The sequence below is a fragment of the Parasteatoda tepidariorum genome, chromosome 1 (assembly GCF_982258835.1).
Source record: "Parasteatoda tepidariorum strain Cologne lab strain chromosome 1, Ptep-v5.0, whole genome shotgun sequence".
Classification (NCBI taxonomy): Eukaryota; Metazoa; Arthropoda; class Arachnida; order Araneae; family Theridiidae; genus Parasteatoda; species Parasteatoda tepidariorum.
The window spans coordinates 115,134,888-115,152,340 of record NC_141755.1 but is presented as its reverse complement, the minus strand read 5'-3'; the positions used below and the strand labels follow the sequence as shown (position 1 = coordinate 115,152,340).

At 29.1% G+C, this 17,453-nt stretch overlaps 1 protein-coding gene across 4 annotated transcripts in view; it reads left to right on the top strand.

Moving 5' to 3' along the window:
• LOC107450605 (splicing factor 3B subunit 3) overlaps window positions 1-17,453 on the top strand; it is a 92,169-nt gene that overhangs the window by 26,250 nt on the left and 48,466 nt on the right. For all 4 annotated transcript variants that reach the window (XM_087150907.1, XM_087150899.1, XM_087150903.1 and 1 more), the window contains 5 exons: window positions 2,163-2,222; window positions 3,757-3,866; window positions 6,912-8,085; window positions 10,607-10,712; window positions 12,615-12,811. In XM_087150907.1, the coding sequence (XP_087007033.1) occupies window positions 2,163-2,222; window positions 3,757-3,866; window positions 6,912-8,085; window positions 10,607-10,712; window positions 12,615-12,811 (1,647 nt within the window). The remainder of the gene's footprint in view (window positions 1-2,162; window positions 2,223-3,756; window positions 3,867-6,911; window positions 8,086-10,606; window positions 10,713-12,614; window positions 12,812-17,453) is intronic.

The following is a 17,453-nucleotide window of genomic DNA, read 5'->3' as shown; positions in this document are numbered from 1 at the left end:
ATTAATTTTTCTTCAATGAATGTAACTTATACTTGTCAATGTATATTTCATGGTTTGTAAAAACTATGGAATTTATTTGCAACATACTATTTAATACAGATGCCTGCTGGCTCGTGACTCTTATCAATTCCTTTTCCAAATCTGTATAGTTTAAAAATTTGTAAAGGGTAGTTTAAACATTTTAAAACATTTCTTGCCTATATATTATTGCTACACAGTAAGACACATTACATAATACTATGTTTGATGAAAAAAATGTTATTCCCTTTAATTACCAAATAATTTCTATTTAAATGTAAGATTGAATATACAACCTTTGTTATTGCACGTAAGAGCTATAATATTTTATCAATAATGTTCAAAGCACAATACCTACTTATGTTCATTGCCAAATTGTTTTGGGGTAATCTTTTAAAGTATTGTTGATTTCTTATCATTGAGACCTAATACATAGGAATCATTTTCATGTTTCCTATGTATAATAATTTCCTATGTAGGTTTTTTAATAGTTTTTTTTTTTTTTTTTTTTTGATGCTTTGAAATAATTGATTAGACATGAATCGCCTCTTCATGAGGTATAAGAAAATGAACTTAAGTTGATCGACGTTTAATGGATGATATCTACAGCAAAGGACGCTGTACTCGTTCCTTCTCCAAATCTTCGGGGTACTGCATCTGGTCTACTCTCTCACCATTTGGTGATGCCGTATTTTTCTGTTGACTGTAGTCAGTTTGTTTATTGTTTCAGCTAGCAAAGGTTTCACTCAAAAGAACTAGCATTCGCTAACTCTCCCTCCCCAACAAAAAACAAGCGTGAGACAAAAGTATTTAGTTATGCTATGTACGCTGTAATGCAACAAATTAGAAATAAAAATTTAGCCAAAGATTTATTGCTATATTAGCAATTTCTTCAAAAATGAGGCAAACAGATATCTTCTTTTAAAATTAGAATCTAAATTATTCTAACAATATTGCCTTAATATTTGCAAAGATTAAATAATAGAACGGATGTCATATAAATCATAAAAAATTGAGCTTGTATTCATATTTACTTTTATATTTCAATAAAAACAAAATTAAGTATCCAAAAAATGCAGTTATTATTCAACAAGGCAACTTGTATGATAAGTAACAATAAGCTAGCAGTAACCTTTCTAGAAGGATTTGAGTGTTTATTTATGCTTACCTCTTTAATTTTATAACAGAGACGTTGAACAGCTGTTTTGACTTAAGTTGATGTCAATGTTTACCTCGTAGCATTGTAATTTTGAATTCAATCCAGAGGAACTCCTGGATCAATCATTGGGGCAAAGTAGCCTTCTTGTAGGACTTTTCAATGAAACTATTCTAAAAACTCTGGGGTTAGCTCTTTGGAAGCCCACCGCAGCAGCTCCTTACCTCTTCATTGAAATCACCAGCCATTAATTCAAAGCAATGTGGCAAACAAAACTGTATTTTATCCAAAAAAAAGTTAGTCCATGAGGCAGACTAAGCTAATCAGTTATTAATTGATGTCTTGTAGTGATCAAGATAAGACATTCTTTCTAAGGAATTTCTATTAAAAAAAAGGGGGTCAGAGTTTTGGACGATTATATATTGTTTTTATAATGAAAAAACAAACTTAAGCATCTAAAAAGATGGTAACTAATTAAATAGTTGGTTTTATTTTAGTTAAAATTAAAGAAGAAAGGAATTTCTGTCTAAAGAATTTAAATCCTAAAATGGAATTTTTTTGTCTCTTTATCTTTCAAAAGTTGAACAAATATTAGAAAGTATTGCTATCAGTTTATTTATTTAAATGTTATAAAAATAGAAGATAATTCATTCTATTTTTGCCCTGCATTCAATAGGTTTGCCTTCCCTGGTAGTCTTTTTTTTTCCTCCCTCTCTCCCTCTCTTTTACTTGACTCGGAAGTAAAATAGAAAGTTTAAGCTTTTTTTTTGTATAATTATTGTGGAATAGCTAAATAAAAAAAATTCTAAAATACTCTTGAGTAGAGCCCCAAAATCAGACAAGATATTAAATATTAAGGCTTTGCGCCTCAAATTAAACAAAAGTGGAATTGTTTAAATTATGTCTTCACTTAATGTATTATACATAGTGTGACATCAATTAAACTAAATAATTCAATAATTGTATTAAATACTCTTTTTTTTTTCAGGAGAGTCATCTTGCGCAGTCTTTAAAAGGAAAAGTTTGTTTCATTCGAGTATTCATCAAAGTAATTATTGCTTTATTATGAAAATGATATCTTAGTTATTTTAAGTATAATTTAACTATCACGGCAACTTAAAATATCCTCGTTTTAATTACAAAATATTAATTTGGTTGTTATTTCAACTTTTTCAATTTTACAAATATTTTCTTTTTTAATTTGTTTTGGCACTCTAACAGTCTGTTTACTCTGCATGACACTTATAACCAAATTTTCAAGAGTTGCGGTTATCTACATATGCAATGCATTTTCTAAGACAATTAAAAGTGTGCTGATTTAAAATATGCAAACCATTTTTCTTTATCGCCCATCATTTTTTAGATATACTTCTTAAACACAGTAGCAAATCATAAATGAAAAAAAGAGTATTTAGAAGGAAAAAAAGTACAGAAAAGAACCCAAAGAAACTTTTGAAAAACATCTCTTTAAAATCTATATGACTTTATGTGCAATTTTATTTGCACCATTGCAATTTTATTGCATGTTTTGCAATTTTATGTGCAATTTTATTGCAATGAGTGGATTAAGCCTGAATTTAAAATTATTAAATATTTATTCTAATGAAATTTGAATTTCTTTTTAAAAAAGCTTAACTAAAGTACAAGGATATAAGTTCATGGAAGGAACTTTCTGCACTACATATTATTTAACAAAACGTTTAGGAATATTAAGCAGATCCATCTTTTTTCTGAATTCCAATAACTACACTAATTTGATAGTGTTAATCTTTATCTGCAGGATAATATTTGCATTAAAATGAAACTTTTCGTAGTTTTTTTTTTTAATATTTTTAACTTATTGCAAAATTAACCTCCTGTGAGTTACTATTGTTAATTGCTACATTATATATTATAATAAAACTAAGTAAGTTATATAATTGTATTAAGTACAATTTAAACAAAAAAGAATATGCTTTAAAAGTTTGTTTCCACAAGCTTTAAATTAAACTTTGCTTATTAATCAGTTTTTTAAAAAAGTATATCTACATTTGAATTAATATTTAATTTATTGAATTCATTTAAAATTGTTAAAGTAGTACTTCTTTCCCAATGCTCGTTTTCCTTGCTTTTTCTTCCAGGGCTTTTTTTTACAAAAGCTTTCTCTGTGGTTCTAGTAAAGTGTCACACTGCAAAGAAATTCAAATTCTTAGTGTCTGTCGAAAATTTGTAGTTCTTGTACCTGATGTAAGCAAATACCATTAAAATTAATAACACTTAAACAGTATTTTCTTAAAATTAATAAAATTTAACAAAAAAAATTCTCAGATTTGAAATCAGAATTATATACTTAATTAGGAAAGGTAAACACCATGCCTGATGTATATAGTTTATTAATGTGATTTATCTGTCTGTTATAATAGAAACTGTGTTATAAAATGTCAATAATTTACAAAATTAACATGCGTTTTTGAACTTGCTCCTCCATTTTAAATTTTTCTCCTTAAAAACTAATAAAAGGAGTGAAATCGCACTTTAAAAATTATTTTGACTATCATTGATTTAAAGATAATGTTTTATTTAGATGTTTTATGTCCACACAGAAAAAAGAAATCTCAGTTTTGTGCGTCGATGTTCTTCCTGTAGCAAGATCCTGGTGTATGTTGACCTTAGATGAAACTTATTTGTTCCTTTCTTCAGAAATTTCTGACCAGTAAGTTCACTATTTTTTGCTTTCCACAGTATGCACTAGACTTCTTCTACAATGACTACTACTAAGTGATATTTCAGTTGAAAAACTTGCATGATTTCAATCCCTTTTTTTAAAAAAAAATCATTCATGTAAATCATCTAATTTTTTTCAAAAATAAATGATTTATGTAATTTTCATTTTTATTTAGGCTAATTTATAAATATATTCTCAAGGTTGTTTTTTTATGTCCGATTTTATTTTTAAAATATAAGTTTTAGGCGCCTATGACAGAGAACTGCTGTTAAGCATTTCAGACATATGGTAGAAAGCTTATAATTTATGCAAACCATAAGCCACTTACATTCGCTTTAAGACAGAAAAAGAATAAATTCTCCCCAAGGCAGTTGATTCACTTGGATTACATAACCAAATTTGCAACTGATGTGAAGGAAACAAACAACATTGTCTCTGTGCTACAATTCACATTACATATTTCCTACCTTTTAAAATATTTAAACTTATTTTTCTAATCATATTAATCGAATTATATTTAAATTAAATTACTAAGTTAATCTTCATAAAATATTTTATTCTTTTCTTATCAATCAGTGTAATGGCTAACTTTTTATTTCAATAATGTAGACTCATTAATTAATTGCCGCACCTGTTCGAAAACAAAAACCTCTTGATGTGGGAAAGTGTTGAGCATTGATCCCTTTGTGGATTTTCTGTTCAGCAGGGCTGACTGTTCTCTGGAAAAAATCCGGATATCCGGATTTTTCGCTAACAGTGATCCGGAAGTTTCCGGAGATCGAAGGTCCAGATGTTTAAAAAAATCATTGATCACAAAAGTTTCAGGAAATCTAATTTTCAGCGGTGGAACTTAAAAACACAGTTTATTCTATTTGTTTGTAAGGGGAAGTCAAAGAGATACTTTATAAGCTTAGATTCATGATTATTTATTAGATCATTTTTTATCAGTAAATAGTTATTATAATCATAAACTCAAGAAAGAAAGACATATTTGTAAATTTTAATTACTTCTCCAGGTCATCATAGGTATGTGTAAATGGTATAGGTATGTGTAAAATTTTAAATATATTTTTAGTAAACTAAGAAATATTGAGAAAAAGGAACAAAACCTTGTTTAAATTTTTTTCAATTTGAACAGTTTTTTTTTTTTTTTAACTCACGAAATTTTTCGGAATTTTGACTTGGGCTCACAATTACCCCTGTTTCTGTATGATTTGTGCATTTTAAATTTGCTGATTTTTACTTTGATAAATCAATTTCTCACGTAAACAATTGTATTCATTTTCCTGGAGGCAAATTATTTCAACAACCACTAATTGGCGATCACCCGCCTCCAAAGTCACCAGAGTAAACATCACGACCGTGAAAACACCGTAGGAAGTAGTCAACAACCAGAAAAGTGACTTGCAGAAATTTTATCACAATTAGATAAATCATCTCTAGTGATTCAGCCTTTCTCATAAGGTGATTCTGCGATTGGACTTTATTGTGCAATTGGATCTACTACTGCGGAGGGCTACTGTAGTTTTAAAAGGTAAACAAAGTGGGAAATTACAGGCGTGGATGGAGAAATACGAGAAGCGTGAAGTGATTCATGGGTGTGTGGAAGGATACTGAATGTGCTAGATAGGAGTGTTAACAGTCGCCGCTCTCGGTTGGATCTGGGCAGTAGAAAGGAACCATTACTCTGAGTGCTTGCTACTCTGACTGTAACATTGTTTTATTACTTTTTATGTTTCTGAAGTTTTGTAACCGTTGTGAATGTGTTTTATCAAAATAGTTGTTTTAAAAACCTTAACATGTGCATTCAATATCAGCATTACTACAATCAAGAACTTTAGTTATAATGCTATTTTTATATAGTATTAAACATTATTGATTCGAACTTTGATTGGTCTTAGTAAAAAAAGCTTGCAAAGCTAAGATAAAGCCTGGTGGCTTTACCTTATTAGATTAAGTAAAACACATCTTTAGAGGTAGTACATGTAGGTTTTCTCAGCATTATTTGATAAGGTACCTTTTATCATTACCTTTTACCACTCAGCATTATTTGCTAAGATAAAGCCTGGTGGCTTTACCTTATTAGATTAAGTAAAACACATCTTTAGAAGTTAAACTAATCAAAGTAAAGAATATGTAGGTTTTCTCAGCATTATTTGACACCAAAATTATGCCATTGATTATTGATATCTACAAACAATCAAACAATTTTCCTGATGAATTTGCTTTTTAGTGCATAACTTGTTAATTTTTATTTCCAATTATTATATGCATTTCAAAAACGCCAAATATAAAAGAATTTTTGAGCTCTTAATTCAGTGACGTCATTTTGTGCTCATTTTACACGAGCGGCAAAAATTCAATTCAATTATCTTGTTTCCTGGAAAGAGTGCTGCACCTTAATAAAAACCAACTTTTAATGGAATCCATGTAACATATCTGTTGAAACTTAAACGCATTTTCTCTTTTCCAAAAAAGGGAGTTTTTCAGAAAAAAAACTTATTAAATATTATAAACTACTAAGAAAAAAACTGTTGAACAGTTATTTAAATGCTGATAAAAGTGATAGTGCCTTAAATGTGAATAATACATTGAATTGGTGACATTATGTTCAATCTGTGACTATATCTGATGAAATATTTCATCATTCATGAAGTGCATCATTAAAATTATTTAAGGTGTGATGATATTACTATGAAGATGAAAGTCTTTATTGTGAAACAAGTGGAATGTGATTAACAGGTGAAAGAACTGTTATACCAAGCGCAAAGGAACCAATTTTGAGCGGCTGTTTTCTATCAGATTTTTTAAAGTCAATGTTGTCAAAATGGTTTATTGTTATGTTCTTAAAATCATAACTCCTTATTTATTTAACCTACTATTTCAATTATTTTTTGAAAAGTGTTTCTTTTTTTCCCTCAACATTAGAATCTTGACAATTAATATTTTACTCTTGAGTTGCATGATAAAAATGAATTTTTGCTTTAACATAAAGAACTATAATTAAAACTGTGTCCTATGTTTATATTTTAGCTTATTGTACTGTGTAAACTATGGTTCCCTATCTGAGGTGGAAGGAGAAAATAAACCTAGAGAAAAGGAAGATGAACCTGATAAGGAAGATGAAACAATAAATGAAACTGAAGAAGATGAAACTGTAAATGAAACTGAAGATGATTCTGGAGTAGATAAACATGTAGAAAATGAACCTAAAGAAGATAAATCTGGAGAAGATAAATCTGGAGAAGATAAATCTGAAGAAGATGAATCTAAAGAAGAGGAATCTGAAGAAGAGGAATCTGAAGAAGACAAACCAGAAGAAGAAGATGAAGCTGACGAAGATGAAACTGAAGACGATGAATCTGAAGCAGATAAATCTGAAGAAGATAAATCTAAAGTAGATAAATCTGAAGAAGATAAATCTAAAGTAGACAAACCTGAAGAAGATGAAACTGGAGATGAACCTAAAGTAGATGAACCTGAAGAAAATGAACCTGAAGAAAATGAAACTGAAGATAAACCTGAAGAAAATGAAACTGAAGATAAACCTGAAGAAAATGAACCTGAAGAAAATGAACCTGAAGAAAATAAACATGAAGAAAATGAACACGAAGAAAATAAACATGAAGAAAATGAACACGAAGAAGATAAACCTGAAGAAGATGAACCTAAAGTAGATGAAACTGAAGGAGATAAACCTGAAGGAGATGAATCTGAAGAAGATGAATCTAAAGAAAGTAAACCTGAAGAAGATGAATCTGAAAAAGGTAAATCTAAAGAAGATGAATCTGAAGCAGGTAAATCTGAAGAAGATCAATCTGAAGAAGATCAATCTGAAGAAGATCAATCTGAAGAAGATCAATCTGAAGAAGATCAATCTGAAAAAGATCAATCTGAAAAAGATCAATCTGAAAAAGATCAATCTGAAAAAGATCAATCTGAAGAAGATCAATCTGAAGAAGATCAATCTGAAGAAGATAAACCTGAGGAAAACAAACCTGAAGAAGATAATCCTGAAGAAGATAATCCTGAAGAAAATAAACCTACAGAAAAACAAATATTTGAACTCGTCCTAATGTTACCAAACTTTTCGCCTTTATTTGACTTCCAAGTTGGTGACCTAGTAGACAAGGGTTTCTCCCAAATGTACATTGTTGGAGGTAGAAGTCTTCATTCTCAATTGAGAGTGCTCGAACTTGGCTGCAAGGTAAATCCCAATTTAAGTGATAAATACAAATGCTCTGTTTATTTTAGGATTCTCATTTTCTATTACATTTTTTAAACTCCGATTTTTGATTTTCGCTTTTTTATTTATTTTTAATCTGCCTAATTTAGTCATCTTTTTCTTGCACGCCCAACTTTTCCGTCTAGTTTTCTAGTTTCTAGTATAGATTTTCTTTGTTGCTCTTTCACTCCGGATGTTCAAGCCATTGTATTTTGTTGTTGCTTCTATTATATCTTTTCTTTATGGAGCTTCCTTAACTTGAAATTATTCCTAATTCCTCACACATCTCCATCTTTGATTTGTCAATGTATTTTGCTTGAAATCTTTCTGTCAAAAGTATTTTTTCTTCATTCTGAGTAGTAGTCTAAGTTTCTGCTGCATGTGTGGTAATAGGACTAATTATTATATATAATTTTAGTTTTAACTTTCGTGAGAAGGTTTAAACAACTTAAGCATTTCAGCTTCGATTTTTTTACTGTGGTTTTTGAAACAAGATATAAAAACCAATATTTAAATTCTGTCATCCTTTCAAAACCTAGGTTTACTGAATTCGTGATTGATCCATTTCCTCTGATCATAATAACATACTTGGTTTTTCACTCTTAACTAAAAGTCCCACAGTCTTTGCCTTTTCTAAATCATTATAGCTTTTAGTTACTTTTGGTTTATTGTTATGCCTCCTTGACTAGAATAAGTTTTCTCATGTTTTCGAGGCAAAAGCTAAAAAGTGTTGTACATCTTCCTGTAATTATTCCAAAGTTTCTTGAGAGCTTTCCCTACACATAGCTGCCAAATCTACTGGGTTTTGCCTGTTTCTGCTGGTCTACTGGTTTAATAAAAATTCTCCTAATTTTTGTACATTTTAGAAAATTTCCTAAAATTGAATAAGTTTCCTAAAAAATCCCTATTGAAATAGCATTTTTTTAAAACAGATTATTGCTTGCTTAAATATATAAATGCATATTACTAATATACATAATCTAGTTTCATTTACAGAAGTCAGTTTAAAACTTTTTTTTTTTCCAAAATGTTCAGTTTGTTTTTATTCAGAACTCCCTTGTTATATTAATTAAAAAATCTTTTAACTGTCTTTGATGAATAAAATCCCTATTACTATTCAAAATTATGAGTAAACATAATACATAACATTTCAAGTTCATTTAATGTCAATCATAACTGGGAGAAAAAATTGCATTTTTTCTATCACGATAACTATAAAATTCACTATGTGTTGAATATTTAGAACATAATGCAGCAATTATGATGAACTTTATGTTTCGTAAAATCTATTGTATTTTTTCCTATCCTTGTTAGCAACGATGCCTGTAGTTAACTATTCTTATCATGTTTCCTGAAGATGCGGTGCAGTTTTTCTCTATTTATTCAATCATATGCTTGCTTGAATTCTAGGTATATTTTAATGTTTTGTTTTAAAAAACTTTTCTATAACGTGCCTAATACTAAAAATCTGGTCAGACCTTACCACTTCTAAAACCACACTGGTAGTTGCCTTTTTTTTTTTTTTTTGTATAGGGATCTTCCAATCTATTTGCAATAATTCTTAAGAGTACTTTATAAGAAGTGCCCAAATCTGATAATCCACAATAGTTTTCTCAAATCGGGATGTCTCTTTTTTATGCATAGGGCAAATAGTTGCCTTTTTCTATTTATTTGGCATTGATTCCTCAATTAAAAAATTACCAGGGTGGCCAACCTGCCTGTTTATTATGCAAATAGTTTACATTTGATATGTTTTGCATTGTGAAAAATAGTACTTATTTTCTTTTTCTTTCTTAAAATAGCTAATTAATATTTTCCCATTTCTCAAAGAGATTTCAAAATTTTGTTATTTATTTTTGATATATCACTTATTATGAACATAAAAATGACTCAACTCTTTTGCTTCAGATACTGCTTAAAAATGACATATATTCTATGAAGTCATTGCATTAATCATACATGGGTTAAATAGGTTTTTTAAGAGTATATCTAATATACATTAAACAAACAGAAGGCTCTTCAAACAATCTTCTTGTTGAACAGGTCTTATTGTAATAAGTTTTAATTTTGTGCACTGTATATAATAGAGAGTCAAGTTACTTATTATGGTAAAATGTTGATATAACAAGTATGGTATATTATAAGAAGTTTGCTATTTCGACAAGTTTCCAAGTCCCCACCAAAATCCTAATTTATAGGTACAACAATTATAACAAGTTAAAAATTACTTACCTTTCACTGCTGCAAAAAAAAAAAAATTTAAGGAAATTTGTTTTTTTACGGAGCTATGTATGAATTCATTCTACAATTTGTAGGCTACGGCAGTCTAATCTGGGTACGTATTTTGAATCAAAAAAGTTGTTCAAAATAAGATAAGAAGTCTGTTTCATTTTTTTATTCCTATTTTAACAACAAATTCATACAATTGCTTATGCCGAAAGACTGACTGAAATGAAATCTGCTAATATAAATTGCTATTATAACAGATTCGCTGTATTTTTAGATTACAAGAAATGAAGAGTTGCATTGGAGAATTGTTTTGATGTCTGATGATGAAGAGTTAAATAACAGGACTGCTTGGATATGTAAATGGGAAACAGGTGAAAATTGTAAGTAAGCATTAAAAAAAAGAAACTTTTAGGGACGCTTCTGTTTTAAATTGAGTGTCCTGTGAGATGAAGTAATAGGTAGTAAGTGTTGTTGATATGCAAATAAAATCTCATTTTTCTTCTCAGGTGAGTTGCGTAATGTAATACAACAACTTCCCGATAAGGGAAAGCAATATATATTTGTTGAAGAAGCTGACTGTATTTCGGTTGATTCGTATGTATTCTTTGGCATAGCACTGTGTGTGCAACATATTATTTCCGCATGTTTTACTAAATACTTTATTTGCCGGCATTGGCCTCTGTGTTATTCAACCTAACAACAGTAAGAATCGGGGAAAACTCTATTTTTCAGAGAAATTGAAAATAACTCTGGCAAACTGGAATTCCCACTCAGCTTTGAAAATTCTCATGAGTATTAGCAAGTGACTGTATTTTTATCACTTAGACATTTCACCATAAATATTTCTCAATCTACATTACACATTTTAAAAACTTATCTTGTGGTACTATTCTTTTTTTTTCTTGCCATTAGTCTTTAAATAATTGTATTCCAATTAAATTGCTCAAATTATTAATAATTTTGTTATTTTCACTCTCAAATAAAGAAACATTTATTTTGTTTCAACTGAACTTCTTAACATTAGACATGTTATTTTTTTGAAGATTAGTTTATAGTTTATCTTGAGCTTATAAAAGGATTAAGAATGAATTTGCTTAGTAAAAATTAATAAATTTATTGATTTGATAAATACAATGTATGAAATTCTAACTATATATATTTTTTTTTTAATTGTGATTAAAGTTAAAAATATGAAAATCTGTGTTAGCAATCTCAGACAATTTTTTTTTTACCGAGTGGCTACTTTAAATAATTATTTAAACTTTTTTTTGGCTCTTTGTTATAATTTGGGCTTTTTTTATTGTGATTTAGTACTGAACTCTTTTAAGATATTCTCAAATTTTAAAAAAATTTAAATTTTTTAAGAAAATTTCAAAATATTAAATAATAAAAATTTAAAAATATTAATATAAATAATAAACAAATTATGACGGGATTGCACTAGATTGTTTTCATTTTGATATTTTAAAAAAAAAATTTTTAAGCATTTGAAACTTCATGGTTTACCTGAACTTACTCTTTCCTAAACTTAACTTCTTTTAATAAGATCAAACAGAATTCGCCATGAAAAGTTTTTCCTGTGGTATAGTGTACTTTAAAAAAGGACTGCAGTCCAATTTATTGTAGCCAGTGGTAGAGACCAATATAAAATGCTCTAAATACTCTAAAATGCAATAGTGCAGAAAAATTGGTTAGTAAAAGAATATAATTAAATGACTAAAACATATAAAAAACGTTAATGGCATCTCTAATATGGTACTTTAAGATAAAGATGTTCACATTTTAATAAGCTTTTATTAATTACAAAGGAAAGAAAAAAAAATAATTATTAACATTGCTTCATTGTAATAATCAGTTTTTTGATTGATGAGTCAAAGATACTGTAACACTATTTGCTTTTAGAATGTTTAGATCTAAATTTCAGTTTGAAAAATTTTTTGGGAAGAATTTAAGGACTATTACTGTTTGCAATGTGGTTGGAAGTCGCTAAAAAGCTAAAATTAAAACAGGGAGGGACGAATGTTTGAACTGCTTAAAATAGTGTATTATTTTATGAAATGTAGCAAACATTATTCTTGTGTAGCAAAAATGTTTAAATGTTACTTCTGTTTTTTATATTATTTTGCTGCTTCAAAGGTTTTCTTAATATTTTAAACCTTTTTTTTCTTTTTGCTGTTAAGATGTAAATAACATTGTTCTTCTCTTTATTATTTGACTCAGTATTTCGAATGAATTTTATCTATTTCCATTGCTTTGTTTAATTAAACTAATTAACATTTTAGTGTTGGCAGAAGAAGAAGTTTTGCTTTTTGTACCTGGAATTAAAATGACAAGTATTTTTATCTTAAATTGTTCTAAGGAATTGAAAAAAGACTCATCTGCTGAAATTTCCTCTCTGGAACAACGCATTCCACAATATCCATTTATTACTGATGAGAATACTTTATGTTGTGTTCAACTTGGTAAAGATATTCTGCAGGTAATACAAGTATGCTTTATATTTTAATATGCATTGTAGTTTTAGGCTAATAGTCCAGATTAAAAAAAAACTCTTTGGGCACCAGTATAGAGAATCGTCTGTGAACTCAGTAATAAGTTCCCTATTAACAGTGGTTCACTATGTCCAAAATTTTTGAAAAAAATATTTTGTACCATATTGCAGTAGTATTGTTGTAATTAGTGATAGCAATTGCATGTATGTAATTTACTTTGTTTTTCTTCAGCAAAATTTCCGTACAACAAATTTTTTCCTTTTTAAACAGAACATTAAACAGCATTCAAAATATTCCACATATAACAAAGTATTTGTCCCCTTATGATATACTAAGTTTTTGGACATTTATCTTTTAAATTTTATCTTTTTTATATTTCAGGGATGAAAGACCGCGAAAAAGTGGAAATCTGCTTTTTCTCCCAATTTTTAAAATTTCCGACCATGTTCCAAAAACTAAAATTTTTGTATAGTCCAATTAGAGAACCCAAGCCTTCCGAACGATAGTCGGATTACCACGACTTCCGCTATAGAGTGGAAAGGAGTCTAAGCGTTTCGTTTCCGACCGCCGATATTTGATTTCTTTTGTTTGGCTGATTTTCGGAATTTTAAATATTAGGAACTGCGCCGGAATCTGCCAAAATAGCGATTTTTAATCAGACGATTTTAATATCAATCATCGATTTTCGTATTTAATTTATTTAAAAGTTACGTGTTACGATTTAAAAGCCGTACTAGCAATTCGCGATTTGTATTTAAGCGTTTTTAAAACCCAATATCGCGAGTTTAAGATCCAACATCGCGATCCGTATTCACGCATTTTTAAATCCTATATTGCGATTCGTTATCACGCAGTTGTAATATCAGATATCGTTTTTCTTATTTGTACGCTATTTAAAAGTTACTCATTGCGATTCGTATTCACGTGATCTAAAAATTATGCATCACGATTCTTAATCACGCGATTTAAAAATTTAATATCGCAATTTGCATTTTCGTGATTTTAAAATCCAAAATCGTGTTTCATATTCACGCGATTTTAAAATCCAATCGCACGGTTCATATTCATGCGATTTTAAAATCCAAAATCGCGATTCATATTCACTTGATTTTAAAATCCAAAATCGCGATTCTCATTCATGAGATTTTAAAATCCAAAATCGCGATTCATATTCACGCGATTTCAAAATCCAAAATCGCGAGTCATGTTCACGCGATTTTAAAATCCAACCGCACGATTCATATTCATGCGATTTTAAAGTTCAACCGCGCGATTCATATTCACGTGATTTTAAAATCCAACCGCGTGATTTATATTCACGCGATTTTAAAATCCAAAATCGCGATTCATATTCACGCGATTTTTAAAATCCAAAATCGCGCTTCATATTCACGCGATTTTAAAATTCAATATCGCGATTTTGAAATCTAAAATCACGATTCATATTCACGTGATTTTAAAATGCAATATCGTGATTCATATTCACGCTATTTTAAAATCCAATATCGCGATTTTTGAAAGAAGTAGAAGTAAGTTTTCTCTTGAATTAGTTACTGTAAAGATGTGGTATATTTTTCATTAGTAAGTAATTTAATAGTCGTGCCTTCCTATAATTGCTTAATTTTTTTTAATATAGTAGTGGTCGCAATTTTAAAATTATATTTAAGAAAAATTTAAAGTTAACTGTCTAAATGCTTCTGCCACTTTAAATATTAAATAAAAATCTCCCAGCATAGTTAAAAGTTGCTTTTATAAATCTCAGTATCATATAGAGCACCCCCCACCCTCTCCTCCCAGTGGCCTGCATTATAAAAGTTCGCTTTTTTTATTTTTGTCCACTTTCATGCCTGATTTTTGTCATTTCGTATAAACTAGGAATTTCTGTGCTACCAAATCACTCTCTCCTATACCCGTTTTTGGAAAAATATTTGTCATTCCAGCTAAATTACTCCTCTAAGTACTTTTAAAAGTACATTTCATGTACTTTTAAAATTATCGCATTGAGTTTACTATAAACGAAATAGCTACTTCTTAGCTGTTTATTATAAGCATTTGAAATAACGTTAGTTAAATAACTGGACCGAGACACATAAACGTTACCTATAATCTAATTTCACTGTATCCAGAGTTCATTATAGCGCAGTTAAATTGTGTACAAAATCTTCATTTTTTTTTTTCAATTAAGAGAAATTTTAAAAATGTCTTTTTTATTTGTAATTGGAAACAATTTGATAAAATTATTTTCCATAATAAAGCGTAATAATTGTTTTCTCATTAAAATTACTAATTTGGTATCACCACTACCGGTTCTTCACACAGGGGTGAAGAACCGTTTGTACTACCATCCTTTCTTATTAGCAGTAGCCATTGTTATAAAGTAAACTGAAGACAATTTCTTTCTTTCTTTTTTTTTTCAAATACAGTAGACTCCCAATTATCATAGTTAATGTGACTTACTCAGATAGTCAAAAAACTAGGTCAAAGCGAAGAATATAAAAAAGGAAAGAAAAAGAGTAGGTATAAATGTAATATATTCAACAAATACAAAACTTTTACGAGTACACTACATACAATTCATATTTTATTAAAAAGCTTACTTAAAAACACTTAAAGAGCATACTTTACGAGAAGGAAAGAGTTTTTACTTAAAAAAGTTCTTAATTGGTTTTTATTTTACATTACTTTGACGCTTTTCCGCAGCAATCTTTTGCCATTTTTTTTATGGATAGCAGGAATGCTGGTGTAGCCTCTTCTTGTTCTAAATTTTCAATAGCACTTCTGATAGCTTTTAGTCCATCTGTATGAGAGATTTTTACATGATCATTTCGTCAGATCAAGTTGTTAATTTTAGTTTTTCTGAGTGTTTGGAAGATAAAATTCAGAATTTTTTCGGTGGTAGTTTTAAAAATAAAAAATAAACTAGAAAAAAAATACTTCAGGGCTGATTGTGCTCCGGAAAAAATCCGGATTTCCGGATTTTTCGCTAACAGTGATCCGGAAGTTTCCGGAGATTGAAGGTCCAGACATTTAAAACAATCATTGATCACAGAAGTTTCTGGAAATCAAATTTTCAAACATGGAACTTAAAAACACAGTTTATTTTATTTGTTTGTAAGAGAGAGCCAGAGAGATACTTTATAAGCTTATAATCATGATTAATATTCACTTTTTATCAGTAAATAGTTGTTATAATCATAAACTCAAGAAAAAAAGACATATTTGTAAATTTTAATTACTTCTCCAGGACATCATAGGTATGTATAAATGGTATAGGTATGCGTAAAATTGTAAATATATTTTAAGTAAACTAAGAAATATTGAGAAAAAGGAAAAATAAACTTGTTTAAATTTTTTTCAATTTAAACTTTTTTTTTAACTCAAGAAATTTTCTGGAATTTTGGCTTGGGCTCACAATCACCCCTGATACTTTAAATATTTGATAGCTCGATTAAAGCGGAAACTCAGATAATCAGGACTCTACTGTATTTAAAAAATAGTGACGTTTCTTACAGCTCAATTTAATCAAACATGTTTTTCCACATTCTTTAATATTTAATAAATTTGTATTTGTTATCTTAAGTAAGAATTATGATGAGCATACATGTAAGAGTTACATCACCAAATTAGCATTGCTATAGTTATCTGAAACCACATGCATAAATTTTTCATTCGGGTTATAAATAACCATTAGATGTGTTGCAAACCATTTAGTACCTCAAGAAGATAGCTGTTTGGTGTAATAATGTATTTTTGGAAATTTTCGTCCTGTGTTGTCGAAAATTGGCGCTCTTCTATGAGGACATTATCTGTATATTTGTGATATATTTTATCAATATAATTTTAATCATGGATAAACTGAATATTTTAATTGATGATGAATAATTGAATTTGAATGATGATATCATTAAATCTATTAAGCTAAGTAGAATGAGATGGGCCGGGCATGTATTGAGAATGAGTCCAGAACGAACAGCATTAAGAGTTTTTAATGCAACCCCCTCCAATAAAAGACCAAGAGGAAGACCCAAAAAGAGATGGAAAGACTGTGTGGATGCGGATTTTGCCATCCTTAAAGTAAAGAACTGGAAAGCAATTGCTGGGTTAAGGGCAGAATGGGAAAAGCTTCTGAGGAAGACCCAGGCTCACAAAGGGCTGTCGTGCCAATGCTGCTGATGATTATTATCTACACCAATGATAAATAACTAATTTTAGTGACATTTTTAGCATTGTTTTACTTGGTGGTATTTTAATAGTTAAAGAAATATTCTAAAATATAGGTATCAAGGCTCTTAATGTGGATACTTGGGTAATTTAGGGGTTGCCACTCCACAGAGAAAACCTGGAAAATACAGGGTATTTTGAAAATGCAGGAAATTTTGTTTTTTTCTTTACAAACTGGGAATATACAGGGAATTTTGTTTCTTATTTTTGTCTTTTAAAAAATGGTGACCACTCAAAGCATAATCTATGGGATATTCAACCATGATATTTCAGCTATACTAAACTATTTTCATTTACTATAGTATTATATAAGTATGTTCAGCTATTTTTTCAGCAATTAAAACTAATAAATATAGTTTGCCCAATATAGCCCACACAAGAGCATAGTAATTGTTGTTTCCTCTTATT